Genomic DNA, 25,460 nt, shown 5'->3' with positions numbered 1-25,460 from the left:
AGGGGCTACTTAAGTGGTTGGCACAACCAGTGCTGCAGGCCCACTAGTAGCATTTAATCTACAGGCCCTAGGCACATAGAGTGCACATTACTAGGGACTTATAAGTAAATTAAATAGTCCAATCAGGTATGATTCAAGGTTACCATGTTTTAAGGTTAGCAGTGGTAAAGTGTGCAGAGTCTAAAAGCCAGCAAAAACAGTGTCAAAAAAGTGGAGGGAGGCAGGCAAAAAGTTAGGGGTGACCACCCTAAGGCTGTCAGGTCTAACAGATGTCATGACTGATGTAATATTTGGGTAATCAATGTTTCATGGCAAGCGCATGAGATATAGTTACCTTAGGACACGAGTTCTAGTTTACTGAGATAAGAGTAACTGTTAAATTTCAATGGTTTTGTGCGTGTAATATCTGAACTATAATGTCCCTGTAACCTTTTGGGGGGGGGGGGGTAGGGGGGGAGAGAGAAGAGAGAGAGAGAGATAGAAAGAGAGAGGGAGAGAAAGAGAGAAAGAGAGAGAGGGAGAAAGAGAGAGAGAGAGAAACTGTGTGTATTTTTTTGTTTTTTACTGTCACCAGATTCTTCCTCCCAACGCGTTTCAGCCGTAGCCTTGATCACGGAAGGGGGAGTCATAAATTTAGCACAATAAATACCAAAATTCACTAACATTAAAGATGGACTAACATTGCAATACAAACAAAATACTCTGCAAGGCGGCCGCCATATTGGAATATCATATAATACCCGTAGTTTTACTTGGAATTCTCCATAATTCTAGTTGAGACTTGTAGAAGCCCCTATATCAATAGGATTGGAAACATTGGAAAACAAGAAACGTATTGAAAATAGTGTATGCAAATAATTTATGTCAATGCTATCCTAGTGATGCTAAATTATTTATAACATACTCCTACAATCACATTATACACACTTGTCCCATATCCAATTAACCATCCCACTGTAAGTCAATAGGGCCTAATTTGCATGTTATATAATTATATTATTGCCCCCATGGGCTAACTTGCCTTGATTTCAAATAATCTCCTCTCCAAGGTATACATGATCATATGAAATTCAAACATTTCATAAAAATAAAATTGCAGGCTTACAGGCCCTAAAGTCTGCTTGAATTTATTTCCATATCACCCGACAACCCCTAACATGTAGGAATATCATTATTCTATATACATCCAATCCAATAGAGGCTCGACTGTCATAATTATAATGACTCTATACCCATCTCTAACTAACCAAGTGGACTCATTTCTTCACCTGAATTTAGACCAAGAGGGGTAAGGGTCATGAACCTAATGATGTATTTTGATTCTAATGAACGCAACATTTTCTGTCTGTCCCCCCCCACGTAAACTAGGCCTAACGTGGGCACATAGCTGAGCAATTTTTCATCCCCCTGATGTACTTCATGAAAATGTCTAGCTAACGGTAGTTTTGGTATTTATTGTGTTAATTTTATGACTCCCCCATCCGTGATCAGGGCTACGGCTGAAACAAGTTGGGAGTAAGAATCTGGAGACAGTAACAATTATTTGAAACTTTCTGAAAGTTTCCTGACCTTTTCCTTATACTTGGCAAGGAAACACTAATATTATACTTGGACTTCCGGGTTCCATGGTCGGACCGTCACTGGCTAAGCCTCGATATTCCGGGATTTGTTTATGTGAGATATATATATATAAAATAAAGTTGCATTTATTTAAAGGGTGATATGTAATTTTAAGGTATAACTATAACTGAGGAATTTGCAATGTTTGCTTATTTTGAGTTCAGTTTCTATAGAAAGAATAAAGTTTTGTAACTATAACAAAGGTAAACCTTTTATTTCATATAGTTTGTCAGGGTACATATACGTGAGATTGGCTGCAGTAAACCTATACTGGCCTATATATACTTACCTTCATAATATCTGGCCCCATAATAATTTTGCCTTTTTGCCTCAATACAGGGAGTGCAGAATTATTAGGCAAATTGTATTTTTGAGGATTAATTTTATTATTGAACAACAACCATGTTCTCAATGAACCCAAAAAACTCATTAATATCAAAGCTGAATATATTTGGAAGTAGTTTTTAGTTTGTTTTTAGTTTTAGCTATGTTGGGGGGATATCTGTGTGTGCAGGTGACTATTACTGTGCATAATTATTAGGCAACTTAACAAAAAAAAATATATACCCATTTCAATTATTTATTATTACCAGTGAAACCAATATAACATCTCAACATTCACAAATATACATTTCTGACATTCAAAAACAAAACAAAAACAAATCAGTGACCAATATAGCCACCTTTCTTTGCAAGGACACTCAAAAGCCTGCCATCCATGGATTCTGTCAGTGTTTTGATCTGTTCACCATCAACATTGCGTGCAGCAGCAACCACAGCCTCCCAGACACTGTTCAGAGAGGTGTACTGTTTTCCCTCCTTGTACATCTCACATTTGATGATGGACCACAGGTTCTCAATGGGGTTCAGATCAGGTGAACAAGGAGGCCATGTCATTAGATTTCCTTCTTTTATACCCTTTCTTGCCAGCCACGCTGTGGAGTACTTGGACGCGTGTGATGGAGCATTGTCCTGCATGAAAATCATGTTTTTCTTGAAGGATGCAGACTTCTTCCTGTACCACTGCTTGAAGAAGGTGTCTTCCAGGAACTGGCAGTAGGACTGGGAGTTGAGCTTGACTCCATCCTCAACCCGAAAAGGCCCCACAAGCTCATCTTTGATGATACCAGCCCAAACCAGTACTCCACCTCCACCTTGCTGGCGTCTGAGTCGGACTGGAGCTCTCTGCCCTTTACCAATCCAGCCACGGGCCCATCCATCTGGCCCATCAAGACTCACTCTCATTTCATCAGTCCATAAAACCTTAGAAAAATCAGTCTTGAGATATTTCTTGGCCCAGTCTTGACGTTTCAGCTTGTGTGTCTTGTTCAGTGGTGGTCGTCTTTCAGCCTTTCTTACCTTGGCCATGTCTCTGAGTATTGCACACCTTGTGCTTTTGGGCACTCCAGTGATGTTGCAGCTCTGAAATATGGCCAAACTGGTGGCAAGTGGCATCGTGGCAGCTGCACGCTTGACTTTTCTCAGTTCATGGGCAGTTATTTTGCGCCTTGGTTTTTCCACACGCTTCTTGCGACCCTGTTGACTATTTTGAATGAAACGCTTGATTGTTCGATGATCACGCTTCAGAAGCTTTGCAATTTTAAGAGTGCTGCATCCCTCTGCAAGATATCTCACTATTTTTGACTTTTCTGAGCCTGTCAAGTCCTTCTTTTGACCCATTTTGCCAAAGGAAAGGAAGTTGCCTAATAATTATGCACACCTGATATAGGGTGTTGATGTCATTAGACCACACCCCTTCTCATTACAGAGATGCACATCACCTAATATGCTTAATTGGTAGTAGGCTTTCGAGCCTATACAGCTTGGAGTAAGACAACATGCATAAAGAGGATGATGTGGTCAAAATACTCATTTGCCTAATAATTCTGCACTCCCTGTATTCTGATGGAAAACCACAAACTAGAGGCTGCAGATATAGAAGGGATGGAGATGTCACTAAAATGTCTACAGACTGCTTGTTTAAAGGGCAGTATCCAGACATTCAGAAGTATAAAAGTGGAATTAGTGTACTAATAAGTGCAAATATGCGTATATATTCACCGCAATAAAACAAGATTCAATGACATAAGCTTTCCACACATTTTGCTAAGGTTTCCAGGTGAAAATCTTGAGAGGATGCGGCACAATTTGTTTCAACAATGAAATATATATCACTCACTTTTTGGCTTTTACACAACATCGTTGCTTTTCAACGAAAAAACGCAAGTAACATTCCTTCGTTATATGACTAACCCTTCTCTGTTGGCTTATGTGCAAGTTTGCCCCAACTGTGGGGCCTGTAGTTAACCGCATACCTTTGTCTGAACATCACAGCTGGATCCATGTTGGCAGATGTCATTCGAATGACCTGGCGAATTTCTTTGGCGATCATTCTCAATTTCTCAAAGTTTATCAGGCCGTCTACCTTGGAATCATTTCCTGGATAATTAAAGATAAAGACTGACAATTCATACGATATTATGGACAGTCATAGCAAACCAAGACAAAACATCTGGCATTTTGACTAAAGCAGAGTGGTCATTGTTTTTTTCACCTCATAATAAACGAAAAACGTTCCATTCAATGCACAAAATCCAAATTGTACTCGAACCTACACACTGGAATAATGATGTAACACCAACCACGACACAAATCTCATTCAGTAGTCACATTTTAGCAACTGACCTAGAGTGTACAGCTAAGGCATGAGAAGATCGACAAATGAAACCATTTATTAATGTGTAGGTGGATGGTGCCGCGAAACGGGTAAATTGATAAACTAATGAAAGTCCATCTATTCTCTTTCTACATTTAAGGGAAATAAACACAATTAATAAATATACATTCTGATTGGGATACTGACATGAGAGAAGGATTGGAACTGATATAGACTAAGTGATTGTCGCCGTGAAGAGCGCTGCCTGGGTCCCTTACTGAAATATGCGCACAGGACAGACTGGCATGTCGGATGCCATTGAGTCAAAAGCCTGCAGATGGATAGAGACAGAGTGTAATTCCTTCAAATCAATTCAATACTTTTTGCCGCATCTGCATGATTGTTGAGGCCCAGCGACATTTCAAATCTATTCTGTGGAACACTTTTATCGAAAAAAGAGTGCAGCATGTTCTCATTAAGCATGCAACCCATCTCCCCATCCCTGTATCTGCGCAGTGTGAAAGCAAGACAAATGATTAGACGCCATTCATTGCCTTACGCGCAGAGCTGCATTTTTCCATGCCTGGGATACCTTCATGAAGAAATGTAATATCCTTTTTGACAACGGGGAAGAGTGGGATGATCGGAGGCTGCATGCTCTGACTGCTAAGGATGTTGCGGTACTTGGCCATGTTCCTTGATGGATCAAAAAGATCTTGCAGATCCCGGAGAAGCTTTTCGTATTTGCTTGGTAATTTCTCCCAGGTGCCTCTCAGTCGTGCCACGGGTGCCAGATTCAACCCACTGCAAAAAACAGAGACTCTGTCAACATCACACACAACTTAGTATTCTCAGTTTAGTTAAAGTAAACGCAAATGCCTTAAAATGAATCTTCTAACCATTAAAGCAAATTTATAGAAGTGCCAGAAAACTGTCAAGGCTCGAGTAGAATTAGTAGCTCTAAGTGTACAATGGCCTGGCCAAATCCAGTATTCAAAAACATATACTTATATATATTTTTATTTTTCTCAACATAGTGTGTATGCCCTACCATGCTTTACAATAATCTGTTCAAAGCATTATTTACAATTATTTTCCAAATAAATTTAAGTTTTCTGATTTATCAAAACCACGTTTATACATGGAACAAATGCAAAGGATTATTTCATACATTTCATATAAAAATGCTCTGCAGTATGCATGTCAATAGTATCAAAAGTGATGATTTTTTACGACTCCCATATTGCAATCTACTCTATCATTCACTCACACCACACACACACCCTCTCATATCCTCCACTCATTCCCAATTCTAGCCACACATAGCATACACTCTAAATTGCAAAGGGAAAAAGATCTCTAATTTCTGCTGTTGTAGTGCTGTGGACAGCGATCTCTCGAAAAGACTGGCAAGGTATGTTTCAGTGGGTAAGAAGTAATGACAATCCACCTTATTCAGGACCACACAATAAAAAACATTCAGACACTAAATGTGAGTGCCCTGGGCTCCACAAATTTGGTGGGAGCCTCAGACTGCGACTGGCACCCCCTTTTAAAAAACAGGTGGGATCCTCACGCTTTGGAAGAAGCAGCATTATATGGGTACTTGTTATTAGGACATGTTCATCACCCTATTAAACATCAACCCACATCACAGGACACTCACATTCAGGGTCTGAATAATGTTACATTCCACACAACGCTATACGATTAGCAGGATGTGAACACAAGTGAGAGACAGATCACCCTATATTGGCCCGCCTCAGTACATGGTTTTTATTGTGTGGTCCTGAGGAAGGTGGATTGTCATTACTTCTTACTCACCAAAACGTACACTGACAAATCTTTTTGAGAGATACCAGTCCATAACACTACAACAGCAGAAATTTGAGATCCTTTTCCCATTGCAATTTGGAGTGTGGCTGTGATGGGACTGAGCGGAGGATATGAGAGGAAGTGTGCGTTGTGTGTATGAATAAGAGAGTGGAGTGCAATATGGGGATGGTAAAAAGTCATCACTGTAAATACAATTGACATGCATACTGCAGAGCATTTTTATATGAAATGTATATGAAATGATACTTTTCCCTTTTTTCATGTACAAACGTGGTTTTGATATTAATGAAATCATCCTCTGCTTTTTTTTCGCCATGTACGTACTTTTGATAAATCCGAAAACTGAAAGTTATATAAAAAATAATCGTAAATAATGCTTTGAACAGATTATTGTAAATCATGGATGGGCATACCCACTATGTTTAGAAAAAATAAACAATTTAAATAAATTTGCATATTTTTTTTAATAAGGGTTTTTGTCACTTAGAGCCACTATAGAAAGGCATAAAGGTGATGTGGGATTTTGCATTCTGTTTGTATTGGTTTCTCCCTTTTCTTCCCAGGCCTAAAATAAATATATAGGGGGACTTTTTCCCTTTTCGAGTAGAATTAGTTACTTGTTCTGTTAGATGACAGAAAACTGTATTCTGTATACATATATTGTAAAAACACAATCTCCCCAGTGTCTCAAGCTGAGACTCCATAAAAACATTGAAAGCTTGCATGACCTGCAACATTTCTTTCACCGTATCTGCTTTATCAGTCTTAAAAACCTTAATAGATAACCTTAACAAAACGGAGACAACATGGTATTTAGCCCACACCTCCGAACAAAACAATCTTGTAGTCATCATTTCTTCGGCCCATGAGCCCCAGCTACCCCGATTTCCCATGACATCTTAGACCCATTTAAGTACAAACATTGGCCAAGCCAATAGGTTTTGCCTATGTGAGATTTACTGGCCTTGTCAATGGCTTTTTTAGACATGTTGCACAGAAGTGCCGACTGATGTGCAAAATAGCTTATAGAAAAAACGCAGAGACCTGGCAAGCGATGACTGCATCACAGCCATTTTATTTATTTATTTTTTTTAATCCACACGTGAAGGGGCAAGCTAGACGAGGAAGGGAGATGCAATAATGTGCACCGGCAGAGGGAAACATAGGACCAATCTCATACCATCTGCCTGTTTTCTGCATGCAGGTGATAAATTAATAACATCAGGGCTCCCTCAAGGTCTCTCGCCCACTGGCCAAGAAGTCAAGCACTGCAACCTCGTGATGAGGCCATTTCTTAAAGCAAAGACCACTAATATCACCATAGGTCGAAAACATCTTAATCTGTCGATGTATTAAAAAAAAGAAACAGTTGTTTTTTCCTGGAATTCTGCGCGTGGTGGCATTTTGCAGACTCGCCCAATGCTTGTGCATCACTTTCTCCTTTGCCTTAGCAGAGATGACTGCGCTGCGCAGCTAACCAGTGGAGGTCAGCTCAGGATATGAATGCTTTAGGAAAGAAATTAGTTAAATATGTTTATGTCCTTCAACGACAATTCCCTCATGTATGCCTTGGATTGTTGAAAAACGAGCCGTACAATGGGCTCTCGAGGTTACACCCATATTTCTACAACAGCAAAGCTGGTATGTTACTTTACAGCGTTGTTATTCAGCACTTAGTCACCTCTAAAAGAGTGGCTTGGCATTTATGTTATAATTACTTTTGGAAGGAAAAGAAATCATGTAATAGTTCAGTGCTACAGAAAAGTAACAAGTTTCCCCTGTTCATGAAGAAGTGAGGAAGTGTCTTTTTAAAATTTCTAGAAATTAAAACATTTCCCTTAAGAATGCCAGGAAGTACATTTAAACATTTAATTTCAAAGGGCACAACGCTCTAGTTAGTCGGCAGGAAACTACAATTCCCAGCAATGCCCAGTAGTTAGAATGTCTGCAAACGTGTAATAATAAAATGCACATCTGCTCTAAATGTCCGATTATCATTTTTAAAGAGGAGAGGGTGACTCGAGTGAGCGCTGGATGCCTGTCTCCCGGGCAGAGACCTTGCTGTCATGTGCGGTGGCATGCTTTGCTATACGGTTCAACAAGAAGGTTTTATAGCCCAAGATGAAGGGGCACTGATGTGACGCTAAACAAAACCCTCCACCTCCGTGCAGGAGGCAGGCCGAGCAAAGCAAACTTCACACAAAGCTACTGCACCCGCGGCGCGTGACCGAGACACGATGCAAAGTTAGACTAAAACAATTCTAGGCTTTGCTTGTCTAACCCACTGAAAATGCAGCTCAATTTCAAAAAAAGGGTGACTCACAAGAGGGGCAAATGCGCGAGTCTCAGCTTTTAAAATGTGTTTAAAATAAAAGCCGAAATGACATGACGAGGTTCAAACTTCAAAATAGAAAAATCATGCAGCTCACAAGCAGGCTTGAAATGCGTGCTGACACAGGGAGATTAGGTAAAAGGTGTCAGACAGACAAATAAAACAAGCATGCTTGACATGCGTGCAGTCAGAGGGACATTAGGTAAAGGGCAGAGGACAAACCAAACAAGCACAGCGCAAGTGCTTTGCAGGCGAAACCTAATAAAAAGTTCCACAAAAGCAGATGAAAAGCAGCACTTGGGACACTGATAAGAGAAACTCACGAGGAATGAACAGTAAATAGTATGCTTAGTATGGTACAACCAACAGGAACAGAGGGAAAGTAAGTGACAAGCACATGAACAAATGAGAAGAAAAGGCAAGATCTAAGCCCCTTTTAAGATTTATATTAAATACAATAGACTTCACAAGCACAGCATAAGCGCTGTGCATCCAAAACCTAAAAAGAGAAGGCACGCATTTCTTTACCTAATGATCCCACAGTCTAGTCACTACCGGGTCAAGTACAATACCCTTATGATCAGTTCAGTCTCCCAAATCTTCAAGTATTTCAGAGGGCAAACCCTTGTTTCATACACTGGCACTTTTAGGGCCATATAGTGGTTTACACCCTTTTTCCAGCCTTCCATTGAGGTGGGCTCCAGATTCTTCCTCTCCCGCAGCCAATAACAATATCTATAGGAACGCCATTTTATACATATTGCTACCAGATCCACATTAATATGTAGGAGGACCATCTTGGGATTCAGGGAATGTAGTCAACCCATCACCCTCTCAACTGTGGAGAGAACCCCCTCCCAAAAAGGAGTCAGTACTCAACAGCTACATACGCTTCATAACAAGACACGCTCATGTACCACGCAGCGCAGGCAAGCTAAGGACTCAATCATCCTTCTTGACCATAAACGAAGGCTTGTGTAGTAGGTGCACTATCGATAATTTAATTGAATACTTTTGAAATGGGAGGCAACCGCAGCCTTTCTCCTCCATGATGCACGGAGATATGTGAAGCAGTTTGGTGTATCAATCACCAGTGTCCTATTGATCTGGGAAATCTTATGTGATTTGAGCTCTTCCAGCAATATGTTGGCCTCCAAAAAGCTAAAATCCAGGGCAGAAAGACACAATGTTAACTGTAGGAACTTGAAAAATTGGCTGTGATGAAAATTAAGCGCCATCAACAGTTCTTTCAAGGATTTCATAGTAGCCCCTGTAATTACATCCCAGAGTCTAGATCTCTCAATTATGTCCCACTGATGGAATCCTACCAGACTCAACACCTGTGGGAGTTGAGAACCCTCCCGCAACGGTGTCTCTTTTTAATATATCCCTCTACCTAAAGGACCTATTCATCTCATGCAAAATCTTTTAAGCAACCTTAGTTGCCTGCAGGAGAGGAGTGTGGGATGTAACCCCTTAAGATCATGAAGTAATTGAACCCCCTGCATTGCCCACTTCCCGGATGTGAAGGCCGAATCCCTTTCGAAGTCATACCACCATTCATTCAAGATCAATAAGTGAACAATTTAGTATTAGGAGGCCATGTCAGTAGTGTATATGCCTCTGTCGTATAATATCACCAGCGCAATCCTAATCACCCAAAGAAGTCTACAATGCAATACATTTTCTTATAAAAAAAAGACTGTGAGATCAGGAATGGGAACTGTTAGAAATGGGGTCTCTAGTTGGCAGTGAGTTTGCACCCTGTCCAAGTAGGGATCCTCACTCTAGTCAGGATAAGGGAGATACCCGCTCAGATAACGCCTGCTCACCCACTTGGTGGCTTGGCACGAGCAGTCAGGCTTATCTCAGAAGCAATGTGTCCACAGGTCACGGTGCAGGCAGTGGCAGCGTCGTTGCTGAAGCACTGTCGTCGGTAGGCCCAAGCCAGCAGTGCAGGACGGGACTGTGCTTCGTGACCCTCACGAGCGGTGTCCACAGGCCACGGTGCAGGTAGGATGCCTGGTGATGGCACAGGAGTCGATGGTGCTGTCGTCGGTGTCAGCAGGAAGCTTCGTCGTCGGGGATGCCCAGGCTGCGGTGTGAGCAGGTGAGGCCAGAGTGCGGGGGCCCACAGGTCGCGGTGCGAGCAGTGGCTCAGTGAAGTCGTCAGATGACGTCGTTGGGGAGACCAGGGTGGTGTGTGAAGCGGGACAATGCGACTCGTGTAGCGTCAGCAGGTCACGGTGCAGGCCAGCTGCGTCGTTGGCGGCGTCGTGGTGGGTTCTCCTCTTGAACAGCACAAAACACATAGTTCCCAGTGCTGCAGTTCGAGGAAACTAAAGTCTTTGGTGCCCCTGAGACTTCCAACAGGAGGCAAGCTCTACTCCAAGCCCTTGGAGAATTTTCTCAAGCAGGACACACAGCAAAGTTCACCCTTTGCACTCTTTTCAGGCAGCAGCAGCCACTCCAGGCCAGTCCAGCAAAGCAACACAGCAAAGGGACAGTGCTCCTCCCTCAGCCCTTCTCCTGGGCAGAGGTTCCTCTTGATTCCAGAAAGATTCTAAAAGTCTGGGGTTTTGGGTCTTCTTCTTATACCCAGTTCTGCCTTTGAAGTTGGTAAACTTCAAAGCAAAGTCTCAAGTGTTTGCAAGATCCTTCCTTGTCCAGGCCAGGCCCAGATACTCACCAGGGGATCGGAGACGGCATTGTGTGAGGGCAGACACAGTCCTTTCAGGTGTGAGTGACCACTCCTCTCCTCACCTCCCCTCCAGCACAGATGGCTAATCCAGATATGCAGGCTACACAACAGCCCCCTTTGCGTCACTGTCTATAGGAGAGGTGTGAACAGCCCAACTGTCAAACTGACCCAGACGGGGAATACACAAACAGGCAGAGTCACAGAATGGATTAAGCAAGAAAATGCTTACTTTCTAAAAGTGGCATTTTCAAACTAATAATCTAAAAACTAACTTCACTAAAAGATGTATTTTTAAATTGTGAGCTTAGACACCCTAAACTCCACATTTTTATTTGCGCTTTAAGGATATTTAAAGGCAGCCCCCATGTTAACCGATGAGAGTGATAGGCCTTGCACAGTGAAAACCGAATTTGGCAGTATTTCACTGTTAGGACATATAAAACACACTAGTATATGTCCTACCTTAAAAATACACTGCACCCTGCCCATGGGGCTACCTAGGGCCTAACGTAGGGGTGCCTTACATGTAGTAAAAGGGAAGGTTGAGGCATGGCAAGTGGGTACACTTGCAAAGTCGAATTGGCAGTTTAAAACTGCACACACAGACACTACAATGCCAGGTCTGAGTCATGTTTACAGGGCTACTAATGTGGGTGGCACAACCAGTGCTGCAGGCCCACTAGTAGCACTTGATTCACAGGCCCTGGGCACCTCTAGGGCACGTTCCTAAGGACTTATTAGTAAATCAGATATGCCAATTATGGATAAACCAATCCACAGTACAATTTATATGGGGAGCACTTGCACTTTAGCACTGATTAGCAGTGGTAAAGTGCACAGAGACAATAAACCAGCAAAAACAGAGTCCAAAACCAAGAGGTCAGAAGGCAAAAAGGCAGGGGAGACACGCCAAAAAACTGCCAGGTCTAACAGGAACTTTTTCCGTTGGTAGAGCCGATGGGGTAGGACCACTATTTTGACGTTCAAAGAGCAACCTAGGCGGGAGAATGGGAGCCCGATCAAAATCAAACGTCGGCGAAGAGACTGTTTTGTAGACGTCTTGATGCTTGGACCCATCTGAGACCACCTGGATACAATATCCTGTATTCAAGGCAAATCCGATGGCAAGACCCCAAAGAAAAGGTTTGCATGTATTTTTGTTGTTTTTATGGAGTTTTCAAGACCTACTTGAAAATATGCTTTGACCAACATGAAAGGGTGGTGACCAAACCCCACACCACTTGCCCAGAGGCATAAGCAAGCAGTTATCTCCTTGACTGCTTTTAACCTATTTCACAAGTGTCCTGGTTCATAAGAAAATACTAACATACTAATTTGATGTGGCCAGACAGCAACGCATACTGGGATAAAGAGCATAATGGTGCTGTTTCTAGTAGAGCTACTCCTTCATGTGCCTACAGCTGAAGTGGCAGCTAGCCAAAACTTGGAGTTGTTTCCACCAGGTCTTTTGGAGGAGACTTAGTCTCACTGTAAAGTGTGCACTATTTGCCAGCATACTGGCAGCTGCCATGCTTACCCTGTATGGCTACAGCACTGACTTACAATTTACAGTTCTTAGAACAATTGTCATAGGGTAACTGGGCGTTTTTCCCACCCCAAGGGCCATTTAAAATTGAGAAGCAAATAAGTTCTGGCTACTCCACATCAGTGTTGCTCTGAGCATTACCATCTTTCCTTGTGGGGTAAACAAACCCTCAGATACAGTCCAGGTAGCTGTTGATGTGTTGGCACCTCTTTATTTATCCATTTATTTAACTCTAACACATCACATTCCAGGACTGATAGGGAAGAAATGAAAATGTCACTTACCCAGTGTACATCTGTTCGTGGCATTAGTCGCTGCAGATTCACATGTTTTGCACAGTCCGCTGCCTGGTGTTGGGCTCGGAGTATTACAAGTTGTTTTTCTTCGAAGAAGTCTTTTTTGGTCACGGGACCGAAGGACTCCTCCCTCTTCGGCTCCATTGCGCATGGGCGTCGACTCCATCTTAGATTGTTTTCCCCGCAGAGGGTGAGGATGGAGTTGTTTGCTATAAATAGTGCCCATGCAATGGAGTGAATACGTATGTACATAAAAAGTTTATAATAATTATTTACAAATGTACAAATGTTTAAGATTTAAGATCTACTTCTAAACGGCTACAGGCTTCCCGGGGAGGCGGGAGGGCACATGTGAATCTGCAGCGACTAATGCCACGAACAGATGTACACTGGGTAAGTGACATTTTCAGTTCGATGGCATATGTTGCTGCAGATACACATGTTTTGCATAGACTATAAAGCAGTTACCTCCCCTAAAAGCGGTGGTTTAGCCTGTAGGAGTTGAAGTAGTTTGGAATAATGTTCTTAGTACAGCTTGGCCCACTGTAGCTTGTTGTGCATTTAGTACGTCTACACAGTAGTGTTTAGTAAATGTATGAGGCGTAGACCAGGTTGCAGCCTTACATATTCCGCTCATAGGAATGTTTCCTAGAAAGGCCATTGTAGCACCTTTCTTTCTGGTTGAGTGTGCCTTTGGTGTAATAGGCAATTCTCTTTTGGCTTTAAGATAGCATGTTTGAATACATCTGACTATCCATCTAGCAATGCCTTGTTTAGAGATTGGATTTCCTATGTGTGGTTTTTGAAAAGCTATGAACAGTTGTTTTGTTTTCCTGATTAGCTTTGTTCTGTCAATGTAGTACATTAGTGCTCTTTTGATGTCTAATGTATGTAGTGCCCTTTCAGCCACGGAATCTGGTTGTGGGAAGAACACTGGCAATTCTACTGTTTGATTTAAATGGAATGGTGAGATTACTTTTGGTAGAAAGTTTGGATTTGTTCTTAGAACTATTTTATTTTTGTGTATTTGAATAAATGGTTCTTGTATGGTAAATGCCTGTATTTCACTTACTCTTCTGAGGGACGTGATTGCAATGAGAAATGCGACTTTCCAGGTTAGATATTGCATTTCACAAGAATGCATGGGTTCGAAAGGTGGACCCATGAGTCTTGTTAAGACGATGTTAAGGTTCCATGAAGGAACTGGTGGTGATCTTGGTGGTATAATTCTTTTTAGCCCTTCCATGAATGCTTTAATAACTGGTATTCTAAATAGAGACGATGAATGAGTAGTTTGTAGGTAAGCAGATATTGCTGCGAGGTGTATTTTTATAGATGAAAAAGCGAGATTCGCTTTTTGCAAATGTAGTAAGTATCCCACTATGTCCTTTGTAGAGGCATGTAATGGTTGGATTTGATTGGTATGGCAGTAGCAAACAAATCTTTTCCACTTAGATGCATAGCAGTGTCTAGTGGAAGCTTTTCTAGCTTGTTTTATGACCTCCATGCATTCTTGTGTGAGGTCTAAGTGTCCGAATTCTAGGATTTCAGGAGCCAAATTGCCAGATTCAATGATGCTGGGTTTGGATGCCTGATCTGTTGTTTGTGTTGTGTTAACAGATCTGGTCTGTTGGGTAGTTTGACATGCGGTACTAGTGAAAGGTCTAGTAGAGTTGTATACCAAGGTTGTCTTGCCCATGTGGGTGCTATCAGTATGAGTTTGAGTTGGTTTTGACTCAACTTGTTTACTAGATATGGAAGGAGAGGGAGAGGGGGAAAAGCGTATGCAAATATCCTTGACCAACTCATCCATAGAGCATTGCCTTGTGATTCGCAGTGTGGGTACCTGGATGCGAAGTTTTGGCATTTTGCGTTTTCTTTTGTTGCGAACAAATCTATCTGGGGTGTTCCCCAAATTTGAAAGTACTTGTTCAGAACTTGGGGGTGAATTTCCCATTCGTGGACTTGTTGGTGGTCTCGCGAAAGGTTGTCTGCTAGTTGGTTTTGGATCCCTGGAATAAATTGTGCTATTAGGCGAATGTTGTTGCGAATCGCCCCCTCATATTTTTTGTGTTAGGAGGCACAATTGTGTTGAGTGTGTTCCTCCTTGTTTGTTTAAGTAATACATTGTTGTCATGTTGTCTGTTTTGACAAGAATGTATTTGTGTGTTATTATGGGTTGAAAGGCTTTTAACGCTAGAAATACTGCTAACAGTTCTAGGTAATTGATATGAAATTTTGTTTGGTGTACATCCCATTGTCCTTGAATGCTGTGGTGATTGAGGTGTGCTCCCCACCCTGTCATGGAAGCATCTGTTGTTATAATGTATTGAGGCACTGGGTCCTGAAATGTCCGCCCTTTGTTTAAATTGTTGCTGTTCCACCATAGAAGCGAGAGGTATGTTTGGGGGTCTACCAACACCAGATCTTGAAGTTGACCCTGTGCCTGTGACCATTGTGATGCTAGGCACTGTTGTAAGGGTCGCATGTGTAGTCTTGCGTTTGGGACAATGGCTATGCATGATGACATCATGCCTAGAAGTTTTAGCACAAATTTTGCTTGTATCTTTTGGTTTGGAAACATAGCACTTATTACCTTGTGGAATGCTTGCACTCTTTGTGGACTTGGAGTGGCAATTCCCTTTGATGTGTTGATGGTTGCTCCTAGATATTGTTGTGTCCGACACGGTTCGAGGTGTGATTTTGTATAGTTGATGGAGAAACCCAGTTTGTGAAGGGTTTGTATGACATATGTGGTGTCGTTTGTGCACTTTTTTCTGTGTTGGTCTTGATTAGCCAATCGTCCAGGTAAGGAAACACATGTATCTGTTGTCTCCTGATATGTGCTGCTACTACTGCTAGACATTTTGTGAACACGCTTGGTGCAGTTGTTATTCCGAATGGCAACACTTTGAATTGGTAATGTATTCCTTTGAATACGAACCTTAGGTACTTTCTGTGAGAAGGGTGTATCGGTATATGAAAGTACGCATCTTTTAGGTCTAATGTGGTCATGTAATCTTGCTGTTTGAGCAGTGGAATGATGTCTTGTAGTGTGACCATGTGAAAGTGGTCCGATATGATGTAGGTATTTAGTGTCCTGAGATCTAATATTGGTCTTAATGTTTTGTCTTTTTTTGGAATTAGAAAGTACAGGGAGTAAACTCCTGTGTTTTTTTGTTGTACTGGTACTAACTCTATTGCATCCTTTTGCAGTAGTGCTTGAACTTCTAGTCCTAAAAGTTCTAAATGTTGTGGTGACATTTTGCGTGTTTTTGGAGGGATGTTTGGTGGGAATTTGTGGAATTCTATGCAATAGCCATGTTGGATTATTGCTAATACCCAATTGTCTGTTGTAATCTGCTGCCAAGATTGGTAGAATTGGCTTAGTCTTCCCCCCACTGGTGTTGAGTGAAGGGGTTGTGTGACTTGAAAGTCACTGTTTAGGTGGAGGTGTTTTTGGAGTTTGGAATCTTCCCCTACTCCTTGGGAATTGACCCCCTCTATATCCCCTGAAACCTCCCCTTTGGAATGAACCCTGATATGGTGTGGTTCTTGTTTGTTGGCTGGTGGTGTCTGTGGGTTGGCCACGAAACCCCCCTCTAAATGGAGTTTTTCTAAAAGAGCCTCTGCTCTGCGGGGAGTAGAGTGCGCCCATGGCTTTGGCCGTGTCTGTGTCCTTTTTAAGTTTTTCAATGGCTGTGTCCACTTCAGGGCCAAAAAGTTGTTTCTCGTTGAAGGGCATATTAAGGACAGCCTGCTGGATTTCAGGTTTGAAGCCTGAAGTGCGGAGCCAAGCGTGTCTCCTTATGGTGACAGCAGTGTTGACTGTTCTCGCTGCAGTATCGGCTGCGTCCAGTGAAGAGCGGATTTGATTGTTTGAGATCGTTTGTCCCTCTTCAACTATTTGCTGCGCCCTTTTTTGGTATTCCTGGGGAAGATGGTCTACGAGAAGTTGCATCTCATCCCAGTGTGCGCGGTCATATCTGGCCAGCAGCGCTTGAGAATTTGCGATGCGCCACTGGTTGGCTGCCTGTGATGCTACTCTTTTTCCTGCCGCATCAAATTTTCTGCTTTCTTTGTCCGGAGGTGGGGCGTCGCCAGATGTATGGGAATTTGCTCTCTTGAGAGCTGCCCCTACTACTACGGAGTCAGGTGGTAACTGCGAAGTAATAAACACTGGGTCTGTGGGTGGTGGTTTGTATTTCTTATCCACCCTTGGGGTGATGGCTCTTGATTTTACGGGCTCTTCAAAAATTTGTTTTGCGTGCCGTAACATCCCTGGTAGCATTGGGAGACATTGATATTGGCTATGTGTAGCCGAGAGGGTGTTAAATAAAAAATCATCCTCTATAGGATCGGAATGCAGTTGGACATTGTGGAATTCTGCAGCCCTAGCCACCAGTTGGGAGTATGAGGTACTGTCCTCTGGCGGTGACGGCTTTGTGGGGTATGAATCAGGATCATTGTCCGGCACTGGGGTGTCATATAGGTCCCAAGCGTCTTGATCCTGATTATCTTGACTTATGGTAGTTTGCGCTGGTGAGTGCATTTGTGGCGGTGTTTGTGCCGGCGATGCCTGTTGTGGTGGAGAGGGCGGAGGTGTGACTTTTTTAACCACTTTGGCTTGTGGTTGTGCGTCATCCTTGAGAAGTCCGATCCTTCTTTTCCTCATTATTGGGGGAAGGGTTGATATCTTCCCTGTGTCTTGCTGGATGTACAGTCTCTTTTGTGTGTAGTCTGATTCTACACTTTGGAGCTCTTGTCCAAATCTGTGCATCTGGCCACTTATTCCTTGTTCCTCTGTGTAGGATGAAGGTGTGGAACTTTTCGGCGCCGAGAGAGAATCTTTTTTCGGCTTCGGCACCGACAGAATTTTTGTGGCTTTCGGCAGTGTGTCTCGGTGCCGATGTTTTTCGGTGCCGGCATCTTGTTTTTGCCTCTCGGAGCCGCTATCTCGGCTCCGAGGTTGCTCCATGGCGGTCCCTCGACCGGAGTCGGGTGTCTTCGCTATGGGCGTGCCCTTTTTCGGCGCCTTCGACGGGTCGCCGGTTTTATGGGTCGAGCCATGGCCTGTTGGCAGTGGCGTCCCCTGGGCTTTTGTCTTCTCGATGGTTTTAATTTTCGACGTCTTACTCACTGTTTGTTGCTGTTGTTCGACGTCGGAGTCTCCGGATTCTGATTCCGGAACCGAGAATGTTTCCTCTTCGTCGTCGAAACGTTGTTTTGTTGGCGTGGACGCCATTTGTAGACGCCTGGCTCTTCGGTCCCGGAGTGTTTTTCTGGACCGGAAGGCTCGACAGGCCTCACAGGTATCCTCCTTGTGCTCGGGGGACAAGCACAAGTTACAGACCAAGTGCTGATCTGTATAAGGATACTTACTGTGACATTTTGGGCAGAAACGAAACGGGGTCCGTTCCATCGGCTTCGATGTCGCACGCGGTCGGGCCGACCAGGCCCCGATGGGGGAATCGAAGCTACCCCAAAGTCTTCCGATGATCGGTGTCGATGTACCTAACTATCCCGATACCGAACGTAACAATACCGACGCTTTCTTCCGAGATTCTGACTAACTTTCCGAACCGAAACACGGAGCGAAAAGGAATACGTCCGAACCCGACAGCGGAAAAAAACAATCTAAGATGGAGTCGACGCCCATGCGCAATGGAGCCGAAGAGGGAGGAGTCCTTCGGTCCCATGACCAAAAAAGACTTCTTCGAAGAAAAACAACTTGTAATACTCCGAGCCCAACACCAGGCAGCGGACTGTGCAAAACATGTGTATCTGCAGCAACATATGCCATCGAACACAAGATATATCAGTAACAAAACAGGCATACCAGAAATGAGCAGAGATCATGCAGACAGAACACACAGGAACCAGTTAACCTAGAAGCGTTTTACGACCTCTCCGGCACTACTAGCAGTCTCAGAAACTACCGATAGTAAGACACTGTCCTACACCTACCCCAGTCATCCATCTCTGAGCGCAGGCCAAAGCAACTAACACAGAACCCCGGCTAAGATGAGGAAGGGATAGTCTTTCTCTCCATTAATTAAGAACTTTCCATGAATTACATAAATATGTTTAATTGGAGGATTAAGGATGTTAGAATAGCGCAGGACCACAGCCACTCAGGGCGATTGGTGGCAGTGAAAACCAATGTGTTATTACCATGGTTTTGCCTTTTTCAATCCCTTCCATCCTCTATTCTAATTCAGGTCACAGCAGGCTGCATACCTGCCTAACCATTTATTTGCGCTTGTCAGAATCCTAAAATGTGCATGCCGTCCTTAAACAGTCTAAAGTGAAGCAGTTGAGGGAGCACAAACAGTTAAAGAAATTACCAGGCACTGTAACTTTACAAGATGCAAAAAGGATCAGAAAGGAACCAGAATAAATAGTAACAAATGTATCATCTTCGCCAACACCTGAGCATAAGGGATCGCCAACGGTTGGAAGCTCAGAACAAACATTGACAGTGCCCATCTCAGTGGGGTTATCGTTCTTTAATATCAGCCTAACGCACTGCGGGCCCTTTATTCCTGGCAAACCCTGTCCGATACTTCAGCTCCACATCCGTGGGCTAGCCTGAAGCGCCTGCGTTAGAGCACCTGTGCGTTTTAGTATCCAGCCAAGACGAGTAATAATGTCTCTAATGTTTTAAAGTGACTGCTTACTGCTACGAAAACAGGCTACTACTTTCAAGGGTCTGTTCCTGTCTTGTTTTGGTGGAAAACATCTCAACAACTTTGCAGTTGTCTACATCAGGCAGGAGGAAGTTCTCATGGGTGATTCCTGCACAGTATTTTGGCCCATGGGCTAGCATCTTTTGCTTCTTCAAAGGAAAAAAAACATTAGCAAACCATTTGCCCACCTACATGGTTTTTATTATCTTGCAGTCATGAAATCGGCACCAGAGGTCCAAAATGTTACCATCTGAAGATAGGGTGCATATGTTTGCAAAAAATGTAATAAAGAGACCCAGAGCAAAAATAAACTAGAAAAACATGAAGAGAGTTGGCACTTCACACCTGGCAGTTAAGTGGAGTACTTTTTAAGAGGATTACTTTTTAAGTGGATGAGCACATATGTGAAGATGACGCTCTGCCCCATGATGAATGCTGTGGCAAGCACAAGAGAAATGAGCTAGGTCGCTCATAAAAATAGATAAAGAGGGCTGACCGAAAGCTCCTGTAAAAGTTTTTATTTATTTATTTAGGCTTTTTGTAAAGTCTAACTAACCACCCACTTGGCGGTGTCAGGGCGCTCAAAGAATATAGGAAATAGGTTAACAGGAGACAAAGGGTATAGTAATGCACCCCAATTATCCTTTCTGTTATGACAACAGAAAAGTCTCATTGAAGAGTTCAGACTGACTGAAGAGGCTTGGTGCAAAGGGCAGACTAATCTAAGCTGTCTGACTGGTAGGACTGGGACGAGGCTGCGATCTGCTACTTCTGCGACCATGGGATTATCCAAATACCAAGGTGAAGCTGTGTGTCTTCAGGGATTTTCCTAATTGGAGCTAGCCCTTCTCAAGTCCTAGGTGGATGGCTAGAGAGTTCCAGAAACAGGAGTCCAGATAAATAAGTTAGCTGCCTTGAGACCCTCATGGGTGAGTAGCCGTGGTTTACAAAAACTGATTGATTGACTGATTGCTGCCACCATTGCTTCTGTATCTGAATTGTTAGGGTTACAGTGGGCCTCTACTAGCTAATATGAGACCAAGGGTCGCTTTACATGGAGCTAGGGAGCCGGCAATATAGTTTGAAAGTCGACCATGAAGTTCCTTGTAGACAAATCAGTGCTTTAAATGACATGCCTTCTCTCACAAAGAGGCATTTCAGAGATCTTAGTGCAGGGGTAATAATTAAATCATGGTGTTTTAGTCTAAATAGACGGTGAGCAGCGTAATGCATGTTTTCACTGCCGCTTGGCAAGGGATGTGTTAGGGAGGTCTGTATTGAATAAAATGCACTAATCTAGACTGGACATGATCACAGCGAGGTTTAAGGCAATTTTCTGTAACCACTGTAGCAATGGCAGCATTCCTTTCAGTTGCCACAGGTGAATAATGGGGTTTTGCAGCCTGCATTTATTTAAGGAGAGAACTATCAAAATTCACTTCTAGATTGTGTGCTTAATACACCTAGGGCACTGTGCGGGGGATGGGGTGGCTGATCATCAGGCTATGAGAAGGGGATGAGGGATGCGCTTACAGGGTCAAAGAATAAAAAAACAGTCTTTTCAACATTTAAGCAACCAGTTTTCCTACATACACCAGGGAAAGTAAGCAGGCAGTGGAATAGCTTTGAAAGGTTGCCAGGTTTAAGCTTCAGATGGTGCTGCGTGTTCCCTGCATACATTTGGTATGTAGTCTTACAGTAATCAATAATGGCTGTCAAAGTGGGCCCTTGTAGGAACTGAATAGTATGGGGGGACAGCAGGACCTTAAGGAACACCTCTAGAGGGGAAAGGACTCACTCTTACCTGGCTGATGAGCCCTAACTAAGGCATAAACGGTCCTAGGTTGCTTGTGTTACAGTTCAGGGTGGACATGGTCTGGCAGTTCGGGCTAGTCTGATCCCACTAGAGCAGGGCCAACACTGATTTGCATATAGATGGGTCCACACTGAGGTAGCATGGGGTGCAAAGTAATGATGGACAGGGACTATGATACGGGCACAGGTAGTCCGTATCAGTGGCATAGATTAATTCTAACATTACTTTCATAATTTTTGTGTACTTCAGTACAAAGTTACAAAGCAGAACTGATACTATGTACAGGTTGGACTCCGAGGCTCTCATTTCAAGTTTGGTGGGCGGAAAGGCTGCCCGCCAAACTTCCATGGTCAGGTCACCACCAGTGTGGTGTCCTTAACGAGGCCACTATTACGAGTTTCCCATTGGGTCAGTGAGCAGAAACAGAGTTTCCGCCCGCTGGCCCAGCAGGAAACAGCCTACAACATTGACATCGGCTCGTAATCGAGCAGGCGGCAAATTTGCAGCGCGTAGGATGCAACATCAGCCGTCGCGCTTTTCACTGTCTGAAAATGGTTGTATAAAGCGGTCTTTAAATGCTTCTATTTTGGAAATTTTACCGAACAAGTGCCTTTGGTAAATCCTGTATGCACACCACCAATAATATTCAATAACAAAATATTTGTTGTGAAGCTCATCAAAACGGATATTTTCAGGTAGATGTGGGAAGTGGCACCAGCACTCAGTGAAACAAACCATACTTCGCACATTTCTTAATTGAATGCACTTTCTGATTATCCTGCCCACGCTTTTTATGTTTATTACTACTTTTTAAGATATTTCTTACAATTTTAAAAGAACAGTTTCATGTGTTTAAGGGTTGGTTTAAGACATTAGTTAAAGATGTGTTAAGGATAAACAATTAGCTGGAGAAAGAAGATATTGAAATAATATAGCCAGGGTGAGAAACTTTTTTCTGCGAGCTGTGGGAGCTCCACTTGCGTGCTGAAGAAGTACTAAAGGCAAGCCTGTTTGCACAATCCATGCCTGGATCACGCCCAGTGACACAAACTCTGGTCCTTCCACCCCTCTGCGTTACTCCACAGAGTTCCTCCAGTCACTGAACCCAGGGTGCCCATCCAACTAATGCTGCCACACCGCACCATGCAACACAGATCGAGGTTTCACTTGCACCCAATGCCACTTCTGGTGCAATATGCACCCACCGTCCCTACACCATCTACACCCACACAACCCACACCCAGCACCCCTCTTGCACTCAACACTCACAAACAAGCACGCTATGACAAGCTATCATTCAAGCTCTTCAACACCCACTAACTCAGCAAACATGCTACAGAAATCTGGGACATCCTGGACAATGGTGCCTCTTCCTTACGGAAACATGCTGACCACCATCCCAGCTCCCTACATCACCATGCAAGACCAGCAGAATACAAGCTCCCACTTCAGGAGCGCCAACACAAACCAGGCGGAGGAATTATGAAAGTATTCAAAGACTCCTTCAAATGAACTATAAAAGGGAAGGTGAACCCACACATGGAGCACCTACATTTCAAGCTACAACTGTCAGCAACTTACACTCTAAGCGGAATCCTCTTCTACTGACCAAGGGATAACTAGTCACTCAGCAACAACATAGCCAACTACACGACCCATTCCAACAACTACATTCTACTAGGATATTTCAATATCCAGCTGGAAGACAGCAACACCACCAAAGTCACTGTACTACTCAAAAGCCTAGGGAATTTGGGATTGACACAACACATTATAGGACCCACATACTTCGCAGGACATACCCTCCACCCTGTTTTCTAAATCACTGCAATAAAGCCTCTCACCGTGGCCTGGCCATGCCATCATCCAATGCCAAATCAGCATCCCCTTTAAATAAAAAAAATAAAAAAAGTCACCACAATCCTGGCCGGACAGCTGGAGCAACATCTACAATCCAACTGAATCTACACAGTTCGCCAGAATCAGGCAAAACCTACCAACATCTTCAACAGCAACACAAAACATCTCGACAAACAGATCAAAATGTGCACAGACTCCCTGGCACCTTGAAAACACAATACACAGAGGATGACACAGAAGCAGACCAGCTGGTGCACTGAGGAACTCTGCGCAACAAAACACAGCAAACAATTGATAGTAAAATGAAGAACACCATGAGACCTACAGAGCATTCCGGAGACTATCACCAGCAAATCAAAGATACCAAGAAAAAGGTCCTATCAGAGGGCTTAGACATTAGCTTCAAAAGCAACAAAGAAATCTTTGGAATCATAAAAGACTTCCCTTCACAAGCTTCCACCACAAACATCATCACCCCTCACAAGAACTATGTGACAACCTCTTGGACTTCTTTAGCAACAAAACCATCTATAACAACTTTGCACCCAGCCAAACCCCTGCACCCTCACCACAAGCCTACCCACAAAGATGAATGGAAATACCCTGACATCTTGGGAAACATTTGTCACAGAAGAAACATCCAACATTATGAGGACCATTGTAGGACGCTGGCTCTGTATATACTACATCAAAATGAGAGATAGGTGTGCACGGAGTCCAGGGGTTCTCCAGAGGCTTAACAGAGCTAAAGTAGATAATACAAATGCTCTCTTATGTAGTAGTGTGGTCGAGCAGTTGGGCTTATCAGAGGGTAGTGCAAACCATTTGTTGTACATACACACAGAAAATAAATGACACACACTCAATGACTAACTCCAGGCCAAAGTATTTATATAGTAAAAAATATATTTTGTTGCTTTATTACTATAACGAAGAGGATCCTGTTGCAGGTAAGTACATTTGCAAGTAAGTAACGGACATATGCATCAATAAAACTTTGTTCAGAAATTTGGAAAAGAAAATTTACAGGCAAGTAACACTTTCACTATTAAAAGTTGCAAGTGCAATTTTCAGGACAGTCGGGGGAAAGGGGGCAATTTTTAGGGAAGCACTCAACTTACAGTTCTAGTCTCTGGGGGTCAGGATGTCCACTGATCAGGGTTCAGGATGACCTCAAACTTACACCACCAACACCATCACGGTGCCAGCCGGGTACAGAGGTAAATGTTGAAGTTTGATTTAGAATGGAATCCTATGGAGACTAGGGGCATTCAGAAATAGATCTGCTAGCAGGTAAGTACCCGCAACTTCGGAGAGCAGACCTGGGGGGTTTAGGTGAGTACTGGGGGGCCACAGGTCAGCACCAAACACACACGCTCAGCGGCACAGGATTGGCTGGGTGCAAGGTGCAAACACAGCGTAGGGCTTCCAATGCTTTTCAATAGGGGAAACCCGGGGATCACAAAGATGCTGCAAGCTGGGTCCAGGAGGTCGGTTCAGCGAATCCAAAGGTAGCCAAGGAGGAGGGCCACCTGCTCAATGTTGCTGGACTGATGCTCAGATTCCCAAGGCCAGGCAGCTGCTGGTGCAGGGGTACCTTTAGGCGTTGGGAATCTTCGTCCGGTTCTCTTGGTCAGGCAGGTCCTGTGGAGTTAGGCTGCAGGCGTCATCGTGTTGGCCAGGTGGGGTTAACCCCAGAGTAGACATAAGGTCGGAAATTGCCTTGGGAGCTGCTCTGGATCGGTGGGCCACCTGGCCTCAGGCTGTGGGCGTTGGGTGCAGAGTGGGTAGGACTCACTGAACCAGGGTAGTTCTGGAGTCCTTTTGGACAGGGCCGCTGTCCTCAAGAGTTCTTGGTCCTCGGGCAGGCAGTCCTGGGGGTTTGGAGAGGTCACTGGTCTTGCAGGATGCGTCACCTTTTTGTAGCAGGGCTTTTGACGCAGCAGACAGGTTGGTAGAGCTGGGGGGGAGTGAGGGAGGGAGTAAGTGCTCATCTGGAGTCTTCACTGCTGTCCCCCTTTCTTCTTCTTCTTGTGGAGGTCGCCAGGAATCTGGTGAGCTAAGTTCTGGAGAGCCTTTAAATCATAGATTCAGGGGCATTACTGGAG

The 25,460-nt window shown here is 43.6% G+C and overlaps 1 protein-coding gene across 1 annotated transcript in view; it reads right to left on the bottom strand.

Annotated features, from left to right (window-relative positions):
- RAPGEF6 (Rap guanine nucleotide exchange factor 6) overlaps window positions 1-25,460 on the bottom strand; it is an 822,369-nt gene that overhangs the window by 111,630 nt on the left and 685,279 nt on the right. Inside the window, 2 exon segments of the mRNA XM_069201702.1 lie at window positions 3,936-4,059; window positions 4,869-5,080. Of these exon segments, the coding sequence (XP_069057803.1) occupies window positions 3,936-4,059; window positions 4,869-5,080 (336 nt within the window).

Source organism: Pleurodeles waltl, chromosome 7 (genome assembly GCF_031143425.1).
Source record: "Pleurodeles waltl isolate 20211129_DDA chromosome 7, aPleWal1.hap1.20221129, whole genome shotgun sequence".
Classification (NCBI taxonomy): Eukaryota; Metazoa; Chordata; class Amphibia; order Caudata; family Salamandridae; genus Pleurodeles; species Pleurodeles waltl.
Note: the sequence above shows the minus strand (reverse complement) of the source record. Positions and strands in the feature narration are given on the sequence as shown.